This window comes from Schistocerca piceifrons, chromosome 7 (genome assembly GCF_021461385.2).
Source record: "Schistocerca piceifrons isolate TAMUIC-IGC-003096 chromosome 7, iqSchPice1.1, whole genome shotgun sequence".
In the NCBI taxonomy this organism is placed as follows: domain Eukaryota; kingdom Metazoa; phylum Arthropoda; class Insecta; order Orthoptera; family Acrididae; genus Schistocerca; species Schistocerca piceifrons.
In genome coordinates, this window is record NC_060144.1 from 346,541,571 (window position 1) to 346,559,945 (window position 18,375).

An 18,375-nucleotide genomic window follows, 5' to 3' on the forward strand; every position below is an offset into this window, starting at 1 on the left:
TGTTGCATAAACTGACATTAAATCACTGCAGGACCAAAGTCCATTTAACTAAGACACTGCACTCGTTGGAGATTGTGCTGGTAGTGTGGATTGGGATGTAAAACTCAACATGCACTACTATTGATTAGTGCAGTCACTTGTACAGCTATTTTCCTTGTCTATTTCCTGGACAGACTGATATATTTTCCAAATCTGTATCCTTAACTTCAGGTGTAGTGCCTTCCGGCAGTATCCGCTACGTACGAAACTTTTGTTGTCGACATAAGCACAGATCCTTGTAAATGTGTTATTATCCGGATATCCTCGACAATGGGTGTTTTTATGCAGGTCTTAATGATTATGTTTACTTACACAAATAGCGCCGTAACCGGTTTCGGACCGACTGATTCAGCTTCAGAGGGCAGATCAAGTTTAGGTGCACATTTTAGATGTTTACATTTAATTTCCGTTCTTTATTCCCGCATTGTTCTGAAAATTCCCTGGGGCGATGGTGCCCTACAGCAAGAAACGATGTAAGTAACCTAAAACGAAGCAGTTCTTCTTTAATGATTTGTTTACGTCTCCTTCAATCTTTATTGGCTACAGTACAGTAAACCAGGCCGTCTCTCAAATCGTTTTCAACTTACCAGGAACTTTCACCGTATGGGAGAATAAGAAACTTAAGCTTATGTGAACATCAATAAATGTGCATTCAATGTGAACAGCCGTCCGAAGATGAACGTTTCGGTTCTAATCCGGTAACGGCAATATACAGTATGTGTGAATAAATATCACTGTTTAACAGCGCTGGTTACTGCTTTCATCCTTGCAAACATCAACAGTTATTTTGTACACAGGCACAGTCTCAAAACGTCAGTTTTTCACAAAGTAGCGAGGATGTTTTTGTGGGTACAAAGGCGGAGCTACCGACGCATTGTTGTCGGCTGTACGCACATGAAACCTGAGTCCGCATACTCTTTGCTGCTATAAAGTTCCACTGGGACTATACCGGACACTTGTCTGACAAATGACGCGTCTGCTGCGACTGCCCTGTCCGTCCTGTAAGCGTGGTTTAATTACAATCGTCGACAGTTTCCGGTTCTGTAAATCACTTTGCAGGCCGCTTCTTTGTGCGCATAGAGCGGAGCATAACGACGTTTACGACGAACGAAGTTACTGGCACCTCGTAATTACACATTCACCACCCATGTCCCTAATGGGTCATTTGCGGGTACTTGTTCACTGGGAACGTTTTTGCGTTTATCATTAGATGCTTTCATGTGTGCCCGTTTTCGCTGCTGTCATACAGTATCCAACAGAATGCGGTTTCTGGATATAGAGTTCGCGCTAATCGTCACGTGCGGGTAACGCCCTCCATTGCGCTCCCAAATGACTCCGCACAATTTCAAAATGGCCGTCCGTTCAAGCGCACAAGTCGCCAGTTCGGTAGGCACCTCGGAAGGAAATTTCTTTGGCGTCGTCTTTCTGCCTAAATGGTTTTCCGCTCGACTGCGTCACACAGACGCGGTCTTCTTCCGTGAACAGGAGGCAGCTGCCCCCGACAATTGCTTTCGCTGCGAAACAAGTTTGAGTCGCGGCGGTGGAGGGGGCCGGGTCGGCGCGTCTCACGTGACCAGCCGTGGCGACGGAGTGGGGGTGATGCCCCGCCAGACCCCGCGCTGCCGCTGCTCGATGGACTCAGTGCGCACGCGCGCGAAGCCAGAGTAGGTCGTGTGTTGAGTGTAGGTGCGCCTTATCACCCGTTTTATTTCTATATTTGGCAAGGCTCGCCGACCGTGTGTTATGAATCGATGATTCCAGCCACGTACTGAAGACGCTGTTCGAGTCCTGTGCAGATTTTCGTGGCATGCTAGCTGCGGACGTCGCTGGGAGCAGTAACGGGGTTTCTTGTGTTTGTGGAGAACGGTAGTGGAAGGACTGACCATGCTGCAGGTTGCGGATCGCGTCATGGTTTCGCTGTGGCTTCTGGTGCTGATGTCCAGGGGGACGCCGCTGTACGCCGCCCTCTGGACGAAGAGTGCCTCTGGAGGCGCCGGCAAGGAGAATTCCGCGCGATCGCCGCTCACCGTCGCCCAGTGCAGGGCCACGTGCCTTCGAGAGGTCAGTATGGCCGGCCTGTTTGTACACAACACTTGTACTACAACGCTGGCGACCTTGGTCACCTGATCAATGGGACTCCCGCACGAGTGCGCAGCGAGCGCGCCACATACACCCACTTCACAGTAGTTTGAGTAGAGCAACATGTCGAACGCCATAACAGTGCGCTGCCACCAAATATTTGCGCAGCTTTCGCTGAAAACTTTCTTCAAAGAGGCGATGTTTCTTCATTGATCACGCCCAGCATCTTTGTAAAATTATATCTTACTCGCATATTTAATGATATTTCTCTGGTTTCATACGACTCTTTGTCGTCAAGATCCTACCACATTCACCAAATAGCTGCCGTTATCGCAACTGACAATAATTACATTTTTCTTTATTTTTTTTAAGGCATGATTTGCCACAATAACGTATTTCAGCAGGTCGTCGTCAGGTGTGTCTGTTATTTGACAAAAACTTGTTTTAACATAGAAGTGACGTACAACTGTTGTGCCACAACATAATTTTTAACAATTAGTTAATACCTTTAAATCATCGTGTATTTGCTCATTCCATGTTCGGTCCTCTCCCAATGTTATTAGATAGCGAATATTTCTGTAGGTCATTGTCGGTTAGTAATGTGTAAACCTCATAACGGCTGGAATTGTAAAAACAAGCAAATAACTAAAACTTTCATATTGTAAAACACCCAGGGCTTGTGCTCTATCTGTAACAATGTGCGTTCACTGATGTGAATTCTGTCAATGTTTCTGAGAGTAAACACTAGTTTTAGGATGCTCTAAGATCTGCACGGTATCGCTTAATTTGCTGTCCGACATTACTCCGACAGATAACACGGTACTATAGTTACATCTTATCTTTATACTTTTGTAGATTGTACATCTATTACTATCATCTGCTTCGATGTTTTTTTTCCGGTATAATAATAAAATATGCCTGAAGCTGGTAAAGTTTTCTGCAGCCTGCCTCTCGTGTCTTCTTGTAATTTACATATTTTGGTGCTTTTTAGTGCATGGTTCAGCGTGTACAAAATTCTCAATTACATGTTTAATTTTGACTCAGATTTTGAGCCAATATGTAACGTGGGAGTGTATAAAATTTGAAGTGTTTAGCATTTTGACGTCTACGTAATGCTCTCATTTACTACGAAATGCGTTTAAGTCTCAGTTGGGGAGTGACAGGTAAAATGATATAGAAAAATGTTGCATAAGAGCTCATTGCTTTAATATGGCGTACTAGTACACTTGCAACATATTCTAAGAAGGTAAATTATCGTAAGTAATGCCCCAGTACTTTGCAACAACAGTACCCCAATAAATGCCTCTAAGTCATTCACAGGAAGTAAATACAGGTGCCAAACAGCCTTCGCAACAGACATCTATGCTACATTTGCTCCGCTGCCTTCATTATAAACACAGATTTACTGAGCGCAATATACTGGCCGCTCTCTTCTGGTCCATAACATTTGGCCATGAACTTCCACAACGGCTGACGCCTGAATGTGCAGGCAACACGCACCACGCCTTCAGAGCCGCCATTGGAAATCTATAGCTCGCTTTAGTCAATCGACAACCGTCACATCTACGTCAACGTATTAATTATGAATATCTCGACTGGTAACGCAAGTTCTCAAATAGTGCTCTACATAAACAATGCAGCAGATGACGTACTTCCATGACGTACTGTCATTATTTTCAGCTTGGTTAAGATGACCTCGCTGCCGCTACGGCTGTTGACTATTGTAGTCTCAGGAATCGTCGATCAAACTCTTAAATAATGTTCAGCGATGAATGTCGTGCTTTCTTTAATTCCAACGTCGTCCACTGTACAAAAAGTGCCCGAAAATAAGAAAATTTAAGCTTTGGGCAAGTGTACGTCAGTGAGTTTTAATCTCGCACGTCTTAAAAATGTAATTTTAATAATTAGGGCGAAGGTTCCCGAAAAAGCATTGTACCATGAAACGTGGTATATGCAACCAAGAGATAATTATGAAATGGTAGCCAGAAACTTTGCTTCAGCTTAAGCACTCTGAATACTAGAGCACTGTAACTAGCAAGGGGATTTAATATTGTTTAAGTATACCTGGTACACCGAGTGTACTTTTCCATGCAAGAATTTGTTACCTGCAGACTGAGCACGCATGAAAAAATCATAAGACGATATGTTTCGAAGCACAAACAAGATCCAATTCCAACAAACGAAGCGTCTGAGGTGATACAAAATTCTTTGTCCATTTGTGGATGACAGAGAATGTTATTGTTTAAAAGACCATCTTTAATTGCCTGCAAAGCTTTCTGACACACTGCTGTCCAAATCCAATGCGTACTTTTCTTCAGAAGATTGTGCAAAGCGGGATTGTTCATTACTTTTTCCACTGAGACATTCATTTAGTTCCCGGCAATCTTGTGAAATTATCCACATCTAATGACCACGTAGATTTCGACATATTCGCTTCTTCGTAAAATTCCGAGAGGATTTTCTCATTTACATTTTTCTACGTTTTCAATATACTTTTCATTTACCAATAGTATACGATGCAGTGTATGCATATACGCGTGCAGCACAGCAAATATTGAAAAGGAGAGATATGCCTAGCACACGAAAGGTGTATGTTATTTGACCTGTTGGTAATTAACAGGAATCATTATATATATATATATATATATATATATATATATATATATATATATATATATGTGTGTGTGTGTGTGTGTGTGTGTGTGTGTGTGTGCGTGTGTGCGCGCGTGCGTGCGTGCGTGAATGCTCATGTTCGTAGGGGATTATTCACAGCCGGCGTGTTTGAGTTTCTAACATGCGTTATAAGCCGACACAGAACAGAAACTTTGCTACAAATTACAGAAGTCACAGCACTGTATAGAATTACCATTAATTCTCGATATGCGTGGAAAACGGTGATTATTACTAGTTACGGAAGCAATTAAGTAAGTCTTTTCATGAAGTAGTGAGGGGGTATAAAGAATTCATACGTAACGAGTAATATAACCAAGATGCCGGCCAATTTTATAACTATTTACGACCTGTCACGGTCCTACGTTTTATTTATAAGGAAAGTACGCTGCCATTTCATCTCTAATTTGATTCACCCGATACAAGCGTTATAAAATCTATTCTCTAAAGGATAGTCACAAGTACATACTACTGATATGCTATTGGCGCACTACTGTGGTCAACGCCTTCAGCGATAACTTACTTTCCCTGTAAAAGGAGGGAATATCCGACTTAAAAGCTGCGACACGTGATCACCTAAGTAATCCATTCAAATTTTGCCACGATGTGACAGATTACTTAAGAAGTACCAAAACAAGAACCGAGTGTTATTTTTTTCATTCGTTTCTTCATTGTAAGTAGCTTTTTAGGCTACTGTGAAACTGAATATAAATATAGAAACTAAATTCTTATTGTATTTGAAATGGAAATTTTACAATCAGTATTTGTTACCAGTTTTTCCTCATACCAATGAAACACAATTTTTACATGTCATAACTAATTGCACATTGAGGGCTCCGCAGCGAGCGATGATAAAACGCTGGGAATTATTGGGGAAGCAGGAATTGAATCAAACTGAACAGGAAACAGACTTAAGTCCTAGATGCGAGGATGGCTGTAATGAAAACGAAATGGATATGGGCTGTTATCGTTGAAGGCATGATATATGAGCCACATTAAGTTCTTCACTGAATTCCAAGAGAAAAGATCTTGAAGAGACAGTGCGGTGACATGGATTCGGAAAATCTTAATATGTGTGAAGCTTCTAGGGGAAGTTATTATCCAGCTGTTGATGGCAGATGTCTGATGTTGGCAGTGGTTATTATCACAGTGACAAAGCTCTTCAGAAAGAGAAATAAAGTAGCAGTACAACAATTTGGACCATGCCATTACAAACACGCAAAGGAAAGTATGTACTTGACATTGTCCCATTGCTCCAAAGGAAAATTCTATAGATACCCGGACAGAGTGTTGAAAATCAGCGGATGTTTGTAGAATTCAGTGATCCCACCATTATTCCGAAGTAACTGCCTTATCGCCTACGGAATAAGCGAGCGAATGTTTTCCATTTTTAATTGTAATTTATACTATATCATTTTAGCAGAGAATTTGCCGACAGAGTATAATGTATGTTATTTTAATTTGTTGAACTTTTTAGCTTTAAACAATTCGACAGGTAGGTACTGAATACTGTTCTGTAGTGAGCTAAACATTTTCGTAATTACCATCATATCTAGATACATCCAGATGGTCTTTATATCGAAGATGCAAACCGTTACTCTGAAGAAAGGAGTAATCTATAAACACGTAAAAAATATCGGATGTGACCCAGGGATGCATGGTAGGTCAAGTGCTGTCCATGTTTCTTACTTATGGCTTAGCGGAAAATGATGGTCCAATCTCTGACAATTCGCAGATGGGACGAAGTTACAGATTAACAGAATGAGGTATGTATTCAGATCTTGATGTATGGCATTGCTGGCTGGAATTTTCTGCAAGGTTGGTACTTCTGCGTGTCGGAAAGAATGTTCTTCCTCCCCGGGAATTTGCCCGTTTCGTTGAAGATACGTGAAGCGTTTGTCGTATGCGGATTTTCAGAATCTAGGTTAATGTAATGGATGCGTTTATAATATAGTGTTATGGCTGTGTTGTATGATAATGAGGATGAGAGACGAGAAAGGGTGAAACACAGTGCCGGCACATAGCCTACTTCTCTGTAATAGTACCAACGCAGCCGCCGAGCGTATGTCACCATCCGACGAACAGATCACCAACAGCAGAGTTACATGCCCTCACTTCGCGTGAGACACTGCGGAAAGGTTTGAAATTAAGTCCAAGACATTGGCTCAAAGATTGTTGATCAGGGACTTTCCGCCACCGCCTTTCCACCATTTGCTGGCCAGGCACTAGTCTCACTGAAAACTTCATCCGTCACAGAATTCGAACAAGTTGACCTCCGAGCCAAGCACTTCGCACAGGTGTACGCTAGCGACCTCTACAACAGTTACGGGTAATATCAGTATGACTGATATTTTAACGACGAGTTGAAAGCGAAGACAGATATGCAACGAGTCACCTGAGAGTACTTAATGTTGCAGGTGTATTTTACTTTGTTGTTCATAATGGCATACACTCCCGCTATATTATTACTATTATTTGCTTAAACTATACCGTTGCAAGTTTCGGAACTACGAAGTAATGTGGGGAGGCAGGTTATTATTTTCACTGTGACAACGCTTGATTCTGTACATACTTAAGTAAGATTTGTAAATATCAGCTCCAATGGAAGCATGTAGTATTAAATATTCCCAACGAATATCAATTGCAAAAAGTGTAGCGTGGAAAAAATGAAACAATAATTACAGTGGGAAGGAACACAAAATATTCTATAATAGATAAATATCAAAGATTGAGTCACAGTCTGTTATTCCATTCTAGTCCTTCAGAATTATCGCCATGAAGGAATCAACATTGCATCAGAGCTTTCGTCTACAATATCACAGTTGTAGTCAGGTAAGTCGTGCAAATATATGGAGCTGACAAAACGTCAGCACGCAGTGACCATCGGCTTCATAGGTCCGGTCTTAAGCAAAGTCAATAGCATGTAGCTGTTCAGTGCGCTACTCGGAATTTCACTATGTCTAAGGGTGATTGTTTCTTAAATACGTTTTCGGCATCTGCTTCAATGAATCTCAAGTATGAGATACATGTCGGCTAGGACTTAAGTGTATACAGAGTAAAGGGTAACGAAATGTGACAGAATCATGATTGTTGGTTGGGTGGGGGAGGAGACCATACAGCGAGGTCATCGGTCCCATCGGATCAGGGAAGGATGGGGAACTAAGTCGGCCGTGCCCTTTCAAAAGAATCATCCCAGAATTTGGCTGAAGCGATTTAGGGAAATCACGGAAATCCTAAAACAGGATGGCCGGACGCAGGTTTGAACCGTCGTCTTCCCGAACGCGAGGTGGCAGAGTAGTGTGGTTTACTGAAGAGTGTGACACAAAAGCCCAAAGGCCGAAGTATCTGTACTCGACTAGCAGACACTTCTGGAGCAATTTTTTATTTTCTCAGAGAAAAATATATTACTTTACAGGTGATTATCTTTTGAACCGTTTCAGCCTTAAAGCCTCACCTACTGGGGCCATAATAAGTGTTGCAGCTACTCAGATATAGTCTTCCTAACACTTGTTTCTTCGTGTCATTTGAATATTTAAAAAAAAAAAAATTATTTCTGATAGATAACAGGGATAAATCAGTTATTGTTAGGTTATTGGCTACTGAGGGCATCTACATATATATTTATATGCATATATACAGATGGTTCCACTTCGTTTATGATATCGGAACGAGGTAAGTTAAATGCCACACAAAGTGCAGAAATGATATTCTGCGTTGACTTCACAAATCTCTAAATGAATAATATTCTTAAGATGGAGGTAGTTGCTTGAATAATATTGAGATGCTGACGTTGATGTGAAGCAGCAGACTAATACAAATAATACTCGTGTACATTTCTTAAACGTTGTAGTATTGAAGCGTCTGTTATCTACGTAATCCGATTGTATTTTGTAACCGATGCGTCTTGATTCCAAAGTGTTCCAAGTGCAAGAGACTCTTTTCCATTCCTGTGGTTAACTTTTTCAAGCCATTTTCGAAGCTTCGGGAACACATTTTTTTAAACAATCTCCAAACGCATATAACTTCAAAATATTTTAAATCCTCTTTTGTGGAACGTGAAATTCATTATCATACACGATATAGCTCTACAGGTACAAAGCACAGCAGTTTCTCGTACATTTATTTCTTAAGTTCTTAACAGTGTGGACATAAATTGAAAATAATTTAATTACGAAAACGTTTCACTATTTCGCATGCCACGGTCAAAGTAATCAAATGAAATTGAACCTCTAAGTTGGGGGAATAGCGTTGCTCGCTGCAAGAGGATAATGCCTAACTCATAAATAGCAGGGTTGCGTTTGTTCATTTAATTCAACAACCTCTTGTTTGTCATATAGGTGCACGGAGGTATTAATATGCTGGAAGTTACCAGAAATATCGGGTTTCGAACACTGCTAGCAATAAATTATCTCCATTTCTAGAGTGTATGCGAACTCTTGTTCTGATTTTGCATTTAAATTATTAGTGTTCTGTAAAGGAGGTCACTCACGTATTGAGTAACACCTAACACAAAGCGTACGACTAAAACAAACTGTGCTGTAGGTTATTACAAAATGGGAGGTGTTTGAAAGAAAGTAACCTCTCCCGGCGGTACAGTATTTAACTCGTATCAATATTAAAAATTGAGCTGAAACATACTGTTTTCAATATCACGTACAAAATGTAAATGTTTCACTTGCTAATGACATCACAGTGATTTAATACCGAAGAAAATATTCTGGTCACGTGAGTGATTGTACTAATAAACTTCTGCATATTTCGGACATCATCCTTGTCATAAAAACATAATCACAACGTTTTTCACGTATCTTTGACAGTGAAACTAAGGAAACGGAAGTACACAAGTACCTGTAATCAATTTCTGTTGCTTATTTTCAAATCGAATAAGTTTAATTAATGTAACGCAGGCAGTTTTTACTTTTAGTTTTTTGTGAAACCTGTGGTATTGTCCTTTGCTGGTCAAAGGTTGATTTCCGAATCATACTTCACGTTACACATCACTTATCTGACAGAAACAATGACAGGTGCAACCTAACTAAGAACCTGGAAAGTAATCCGTGATCGCAGAAAGACGTTGCAGAGTCTGTCCGAAAAAAACCGTACGTCCGATCTTTGTTTATGTATTTCAGCAGATATTCGATATAGTCACTTTTAGGTCTAATTTAAAATGCTGGCGTTCAACGAACTGAACGCAATTTCACTGTTGAGAAGCGAGCTCGTATAGTGGTATCCGTATATACAAATAATATTGTATTAATCATATAGCCATATGTAATCATTTTTATCAGTGTAGAGCACTCAAGAACACAGCAACAGCACGCTCAAAGTGAGACTCGAACCCGTCCGCTTTATGAGAGAATGTTGGTACTAAAGTCTGTCTACTGAGGCCAGCATATAATGACTGCTCTCAATAACACAACAGTGTCAAGTTCTCCTAATTGCTAGCTGTCAGCGAAGAAGGGGATCCAGATGGTTCTCAGGAGTTCGCTACACGCAAGCACTGTAGTCTATGCACTGAAAAATCTTGACACGTCATTACTATACTTTTACTGCAGGCTCTGCGCTATACATATTTTTGGAGTGGACACGCGCTCAAAAACGCGTACCTAAAGAGATATGAGCACTTGTTTAGTAGAACAGATGCACTTCACAGTAGTGCAGACGAACAAGTGCTCATGGTGGGAATAATGCGACCTCACTGAGAAGTAAGTGTGTCAACTAGGGGCAGTCTAATGCCGCATTAAATACCGTTGCCGTAAAGCGAATGTTTCATTTTTTCCTCTAAATGTTTCACACTTTACACAACTTTTCTTTGGGTTGAACTTCGGCGAGCCCTCCAAATCCTAACGAAGTCATACTGTAGTACAGAACTGCGACGTCTGTGAACCTCTTCACAAGGCTGTGGACATCAGAACATAAGCGACTCCTTCATACTATTTCCAGGTACGCCACACACTACCAACGCTTTTGATAACGACGCCCCATCCAGGAACTGTGTGGTAAAAGTTTTAAATCCAATTGCACTCCTTATTGTATCTCGATTAGTTAGGGAGCAATTAGTATTCTGATTTGTTCTTGCACTGACAACAGACCCTTGGGAAAGCCAAACATTACAAAATTATTTCAGCTGGTATACAAGATATAAAAGCCAAAGGAAATGCCCTAAGACTTAAAAAAAGAACGTTTTTAGCTCCAGTGCCAAATGAAACAGGTGCTGCCAGGTGTGAAGGTTAGATTGCAGAGCATTGAGGTTAATAGTCATGGATGAAAAATACTGACACGAATTATTTAGAGAATAATGGAAGCAGTGTTAGATGCTGACTTCGGGGAAGATCAGTTTGGGTTTTGGAGATCCGTTGGAGCACTGAGACAGTATTGAACCTATTTCACAGTTAGCGAAAGCTTTCGAAAGTGATGACAGGAATCTTTCAGATTCTAATGCTAGCAGTAACAAAATACAGGAAGTGAAACGTTCAACTGCTACGTCAGACAGATTGCAGTTTTAAGAGTCAAAAAATATGAAGGGAAGCCAGTAACTGAGAAGAGAGTGAGTCGGGGTTGTAGCGTATTCCTGATTTTATTCAATCTGTATACTGAACAAGCAACAACGGCAACAAAGGAGCAATTTGGAAAGGGAATAAGACCTTAAGTTTTGCCCATGACATTGTAATTCAGCAGAGACTCTGTGGGTCATTTCAACGGAATTAATAGTGCCTTGAAAAGAAGAGAAGAACAGACGATATGAACAAGAAAATGATATAATCTTTTGAAATGAGGTGGTACAGAAGAAGGCTGAAGATTAAGTGAAGAGATCAAATAAAAATAAAGAAAATGAAGGCAAATTGAGCATTATAGTACAACTTGCCTGATAGAAGGTTTCAATTGGTAGGACACATCGCGAATAATTAAGGAAAAGTCTTTAACTCGTGGAGGTAGAACAAGGTTAAGTTGCAGTGGATGTGCCGGACGAGGTGGCCGAGCGGTTCTAGGCCCTACAGTCTGGAACCGCGCGACCGCTACGGTCGCAGGTTCGAATCCTGCCTTGGTCATGGATGTGTTATGTCTTTAGGTTAGTTAGGTTTAAGTAGTTCTAAGTTCTAGGGGACTGATGACCTCATGAGTTAAGTCTCATAGTGCTCAGAACCACTTTTTTTTTTTCGCAGTGGATGTAAGTAGGAAAAGTTAGTCTTAAATGAGGCTTGCACAGGACATAGTAGAGTGGACAGCTGCATCTAACTAGTCTGATGATTGTAGACTATAATTACATCATCATTTCGTCAACAACACCTATAAATAGTATTGTATCATTTTCACAAGTGAAGGAGTTAGCAGACAGAAATCAACACAGCTAAACTTCACGTCCTCCGTTACGAAGACTAGTAGAGCAATTTTGGTAAGCATGAAAGTCAGATAGACCCAACATTCTCTTTTTCATCAAAGCAAATATGTAGCCAGTTTCGGCAGGTAAGTATTATCAGGGATGAGGAATAGCATTTTTTCTCTTCAGTTTGTATATCGAAGGTGCAGCGATGGAGAGAAAGAAACATGCAGTAACGGACTGAACTCACGTACAGAGCAAGTGTAGATAACGAGTTCCACAAAAAGCGTATACTTTCTATGCGAAACAAATAACTATAGGAACTGTTGAGCTGTAAAGGAAACGGTGCTGAGCATTGCTCTGAAAATGTGAAAACTGTTTTAAAAATAAAGCAAATGACAGTTAAGATGCTATGAATTGAGAATAAGAGTAAACAAGAATCTAGAAAACGCGTTTTATACTCTAGGTAAGAATAACTATTAACAGTCTCTTGTCACTGAATAAGAGTGATAGTTACCCTTTTGTAAAATGACAAGAAGGTTGAACTAGCGACGATTGTAGTATTAACAATATAACGAAAGGGTCTCTTTTGAAAACCAAATGTACAGATAATGTAGAGTATGGAGAAATAACATACGAAGATAAGTTTTTGTGGTAAATTCTCAGAATACGAAATAGACGCTATTTCTGATCTTTGATCCAGTTAATTTAGAAAGCGATGGGGACGGTAGTGACTGTATGTGCAGCGTAGATTAACGACCGTCTTAACTGAAACTTATATACAGAGGAAAAGCGAGGACTGAAAGAACACTATAAAACAGTTCGTTTGTGCAAAATATGCTCGTTAAAAATGTAATCAGGTATTGATTTGAACGTAGTAGGACTATCTATCCTAAAACAGTATGTTTAGATGACCGTACGCACGTAATCTTTAGACCAGTTATGTGGCAGGTAAATCTCTATTCCTCAAACGATATTCAGAGTACTGAAATATTTCTCTCGTGTTTTAAACTAATGTCTACCATATGTTGCTGCTGTAGAACAGGAGACTTTCTTAATTACTTCGCTGATGACCTGCTACAGTACATTTCTTAGTAAAGACAGCTGTTTTACTTGCTACCAAAATTTAAAATTCTAACTTTAGGATTTTTAAAGAAAAAGTATTTGCTCTCACATCTCTGTCCTCATGCGGTTCACAGTTCGTATATAACTCACCTTAGCTCATATAAATACTACCAATTTTTTTCGTTCAAGTCCTTTGGTGAATGTACAAAGAAAACATGATATCAGAATACGAAGACTACATGTACACTCGTACAAAAAAGGGGGGAAGGAAACGGTTATTCAAGTTGTATATGAACAACTGCAATAACTCAATTTTCTGAAAAGGAGATTATTTCGCCCTCTTCTCTCTTAGCTTGCGCAAAGATGTTGCTGTGGACCACTTATGAACCAAAATCATTTCAAAAGTCTGTGTCATTGTGTGTTTTTATCCATTGTAGTATGCAAAATTGACTTCCGTAACGATAACTCTACTTACGTATAATTCTGAGTTGCGTCTTATGATGCACAAACCAATGCGTAACATATATATACGGACTTCTAGTGTCGGTGACTTCATATGAGTAGAGAGCGAATGCCAAATCGGTTGAGAAATGGCCAGGCAGGGCGGGGGGGGGGGGGGGGGGAGGATTATTTTCGTTATTCGATTACGTTGAAGGATCTGTACGGCACTTACTTAAATGCTTTATTGAAAATACAATCTAGAAAGGCCGTATTAGGACCCGAATGATGCCCTAGTCGAATACAACTCCGGTGATTTACACAGTGCGCCACACGGTGCAGTAAATTACAGCGACACTAAATCGCCAATTGAAGAGTGAGAGCGGCTTGCATACATGCACAACAAACAATTCTGGCGATTTATAGCGGCACCGACATGTACCAGTCAAGGCGGTGGTTTATTAATCTGTATTCTGCGTGGCCGCCCCCCGTCCTCCACATGGTGAATCCATAAACCCGTTGAATAATTTAGTAAATCAATTTAGAAAGGTTCACTAGCCAACATGAGAAGTCATAACCAATGTTAAAGATACGTAAAACCGACTAAAACAGACAGGAACCACATTGCCCTGATCATTGTTTGTTGCTGCAATAAAAAACGTCGTATAGGCCTTAATATTGCTGTCGGATTTATTTGGAAACGTAAAGTTCTTTCAAGGCAATATAAAACTACCACCGGTCTTGAGAACACCATGGGTACAATTTCAAGTGTCAACATAATTGTCGTCCAGGTTGCTATGTGTACGATTCACAACATTTTGTAAACAAGAATACAGGTTAATAATTTCAGAAGAAGAAAAATTTCTGCCTAACAGAACGGACAAAGAAAATGAAAAACAACAAAACTAATTATTACAAGGGGTTTGTTTACGAATGTAGCTCCTTCAGCGTTCTCTTCGGTATTTTTCATTTGTTCACAATAAAAATGGTTGTTTTCTAATTTTGTTTTGTTCAGTCTGGTTTCATGCTATCCTGTACGATATCTTCTCCTGCGTTTATCTCATGATCTCAGAGCAGCACTTACAGCCGACGTCCTCCGTTGTTTGTTGGATATGCTACAATTTATCTCCCCCTGGAATTTTTGCGTGTTCTTTCTCCTTCTAGTAACATGAACGTTATTCTAAAATGTCTTAATATTTGCCCCATAAGTCTGCTCCTTCTTGTACTTAATGTTTCCCTCATATTCCTTTCCTCATCGATTTTTCACGAACGTAATTGGTTATGAGCCTATGTAATATGACATAATATCTCAATGCCTTCAGGTATTTACGTTTCCCTTTTTCCTTTGGTTCATGGTTAAGTTTTATTCCATAATTAAGGGGTACATTTGTTTTGGCGGACTTATTTTAGAGAGAAATACCCTCTTTTCCTATGCTGGTTTGCTTCTTGTGCCCTCCTTACTTTTACACTCGTACGTTATTTGGTATCCATGACAGCAAAATTCCTTCATCTCTTGTCCATGGTTCCCAGTCTTGATTTTCAGATTGTTACGTATCTGGTATCTGCTGTTCCTCATTAGTCTCGTCTTGCTTTGCTTTACTCTCAATCCATTTTCTGTGATATATAAACTGTTCATCGCAGTCAGCAGATCCTGCCAGTCTTTCTCACCTGCCCAATGTTAGAAATATCATCACCAAATTATATAATTGATTTTTATTTTAACAGTCCTGAGCGTTAAAAACAATTATTAAAATGATGACCGCATTCAACCTGTTTCTAAGACCATCTTCAGACCATTGTCTGAAATATAAGTACATTTTTAGGTTTGGAGGAACATCTAACAACAAGGGTTACCAACTGAAACATATAAACATAAGAATAATTAAAACTATATGTACTCAATGGTGAGAGGCGGAGATGGTACTGTGTGTAGAGAAACGAACGTCAATTTCTGGATAGTGTGGTGAGGCTATAGGGTAAGAAGAAGCGGCTCCGCCCACCACCTTTCAGATGACATCAGCAGCAGCTGATAGGGCACAAAGTAAGTAAAAACGTTGCAGAAGTTACATAGATACAAGGTAGCAGCATAAAATAAAATACAAAAGCTGAAATCTAAACTAAAAAACAACAAAACATAACTGCTAGAAGAATTATCAAAATACACCAGGTAAAGTTACAGGCAGTAAATCAGTAGCAATTGGTTCTGAGAACGGAGACTGCCCTCTATGGGCAGTTCGTAAAGTCGACTTCGATATACAGTGCGTAACCACACAAAATGTAAACTAAGGAGACGCCGTTAGTTGCCATGGAGACGGCGTGAAGAGTATTGATACGAACCGTGTGAGGCAACAAGTTGATGCTCTCAGAGATGTAACAGCGACTGACCGCTGCTAATGTTTACGCGGAACGGCAGAGACGAAGATCCATTAATGTGTGGTCAGACGCAGCTACTAGTCACGGCGATGTATACATCACGATGAATTGCCAAGCAAAGCAAAAATATCGTCAGGCGTGTTTGCAGCGACACAAATGCAGTGTCGAGTTTTGCAGTGACGACCAGAAAAACGTCGTTGGTCAACAGACCTACAATTTAGTATATACATATATAAAAGCTGCAGTTATAGTCATAGTAGCAATATTGTTTAACGGAAAAAGAGTGGATGAAATAATTAGAGACTTACGATAAAGGATAACACAAATATTCATAGAAATCGCTTAAGCGAAGTATGCGGCTTTAAAATCTTCAGAAAAGGAATCAAACGTTAAAACAGAAAACAAAAGAGCAGATACAATCAATAACAGATCATCAAACAGACCGTAGAGATACGAGGATTGGAACTAAAATAGTGGCAACTACTTATACACAACCAAAAAAGAGTTACATGTTTGCACCTGTTACTGTCCTTCAAAGTAGTCACCAGCGTTGTGTAGAATCCGTTGCCAGCGATGTGAAAGGCGTAGTATACCGTTAGCAGAGCCTGTTCTGTTGACGGTGCGAATGGAGCGGTCTAAGGTTATGGTGATTCTCGTGTACGACTGTGATGGTGTTATCCAAACGCATTACGTTCCTCCACGGCAGACTGTCAATACGCAGTATTACTGTTCGTTTTTGGAGCATCACCTGCAACCAGCTTTGCGAAAGAAGCGGCGACACTTTCTGCGCAACCCACCCGTCATTTTGCACGATAATGCGCGGCAGCATATAGCGCAAGCTGTGGCTACTCTGTTCGGTCGATGGGACTGGGAAATACTGTACCATCCACCATACTCCCCGGACTTAAGTCCTTGTGACTTTGATTCCGAAGATGAAGGAACCACTTTGTGGCATTCGCTTCAGAACTGTTCCAGAGATTCGACAGGCAGTAGACCGCTCCATTCGCATCACCAATAGAATAGGCTCTGCTAATGGTATACTGCACCTTCCACGTATGTGCCAACGGGTTCTACACAACGCTGGTGACTACTTTGAAGAACAGTAATAGGTGCAAACATGTAACTCTTATGTATCGGTTGTGAATAAATAGTTGCCACTATTAGGTTCCAACCCTCGTATTTTACTCTAAAAGATAAAGTCTTATTTATTTGTGTGCATAAATTTTTACCTCTTCTAGAGTATTCAGTATGAGTCAAATGTTTTCTATTCCAGTCTTTGATCGCAATATAAATTCCTTTGACTGTGACCGGTTTCAGTCAGTAATGATTTTCAGGTCTACAATATAAAAAAATATATACACCTAGTGGGCAATCTATCTTTCAACACAATACAGCATTTCATATCACAATATACTATCATACAAACTGGGAAATGTACAGATATAATAAGGTAAAGCGTACCTGTTCTACACCATTTCCTAATGTCATAAAGCTGTAATGGCATCGTCTAAACATATAAATACACTCAGCATAGCATCGTCACATACATCTAAAATATTGTGTAAAATAGACCACTGGCGTTATTGTACAAAACTTACTGAGGTGCAGTAGCTACCAGAAATCTGTTTGCCCACATCCTTCATAGATGTGTGAGTCCTTTGAGGGCATTATACGGAATTTTTAAATTCCCTATAATGGACCCTTCGGAATGATTTATTTCGGTTAGGTACTGGCAAAATAATGATTTTCCACTGGTGGTGTCTGATGTATGTTTACAAAGATTGCTATATGATTGATATTTTGTCGTCCTGAACTTTAGTCCCGCTTTAGAACTTTTATTTTATTTCTTTCACTGCTTTCTCGATATACAGGTTTAACACTAGAGGAGGCCCACATCTTTTAATCTGAGGACGTTGCGGTTGACCTTTAATTTTTCTCGACTTTTCTTGATTCTAGCACTTTCTTTAATACCTTACTCGATTTCTCTTACGAAGATATTTATTTTTCTGACGTTTTCAAAGATTTTTCGTCGAATGCTTTCTTTAGGTGGACAAAATCTCCTAGGATTTGAGGGTTTTCTTATACATCGCTCTCATTGTCAAAGGAAATGATAGAACTCTTGATGCCTGTGCCTTTCCTGCAGCCAAACACGGCAATTCTGTACAGAAGTTCGAATGTGTGAGGTGGGGATTGTACGATAGTTCTGGCTTTCAGCAGTTCTTGGTAATGCAGGCTTCTGCAGTGCGATGCCAGGTATTCAGTTTCATCGATTCTACGCACGAACTTCAATAATTGTTTGTTGTTACGTGACAAACTATAAACTAACAGTAGAATGAATCCAAGAAATTCCTGTACTGAATCAAACTTTTATGGCAGCATCAATAAAGCGTCAT

The 18,375-nt window shown here is 40.1% G+C and overlaps 1 protein-coding gene across 1 annotated transcript in view; it reads left to right on the forward strand.

The window, feature by feature from the left end:
- Positions 1–1,693: 1,693 nt before the first annotated feature.
- LOC124804949 overlaps positions 1,694–18,375 on the forward strand; it is a 120,360-nt gene continuing 103,678 nt past the window's right edge. The window contains exon 1 of the mRNA XM_047265335.1: positions 1,694–2,100. Coding sequence (XP_047121291.1) covers positions 1,924–2,100 — 177 coding nt within the window. The 5' untranslated portion in view covers positions 1,694–1,923. The remainder of the gene's footprint in view (positions 2,101–18,375) is intronic.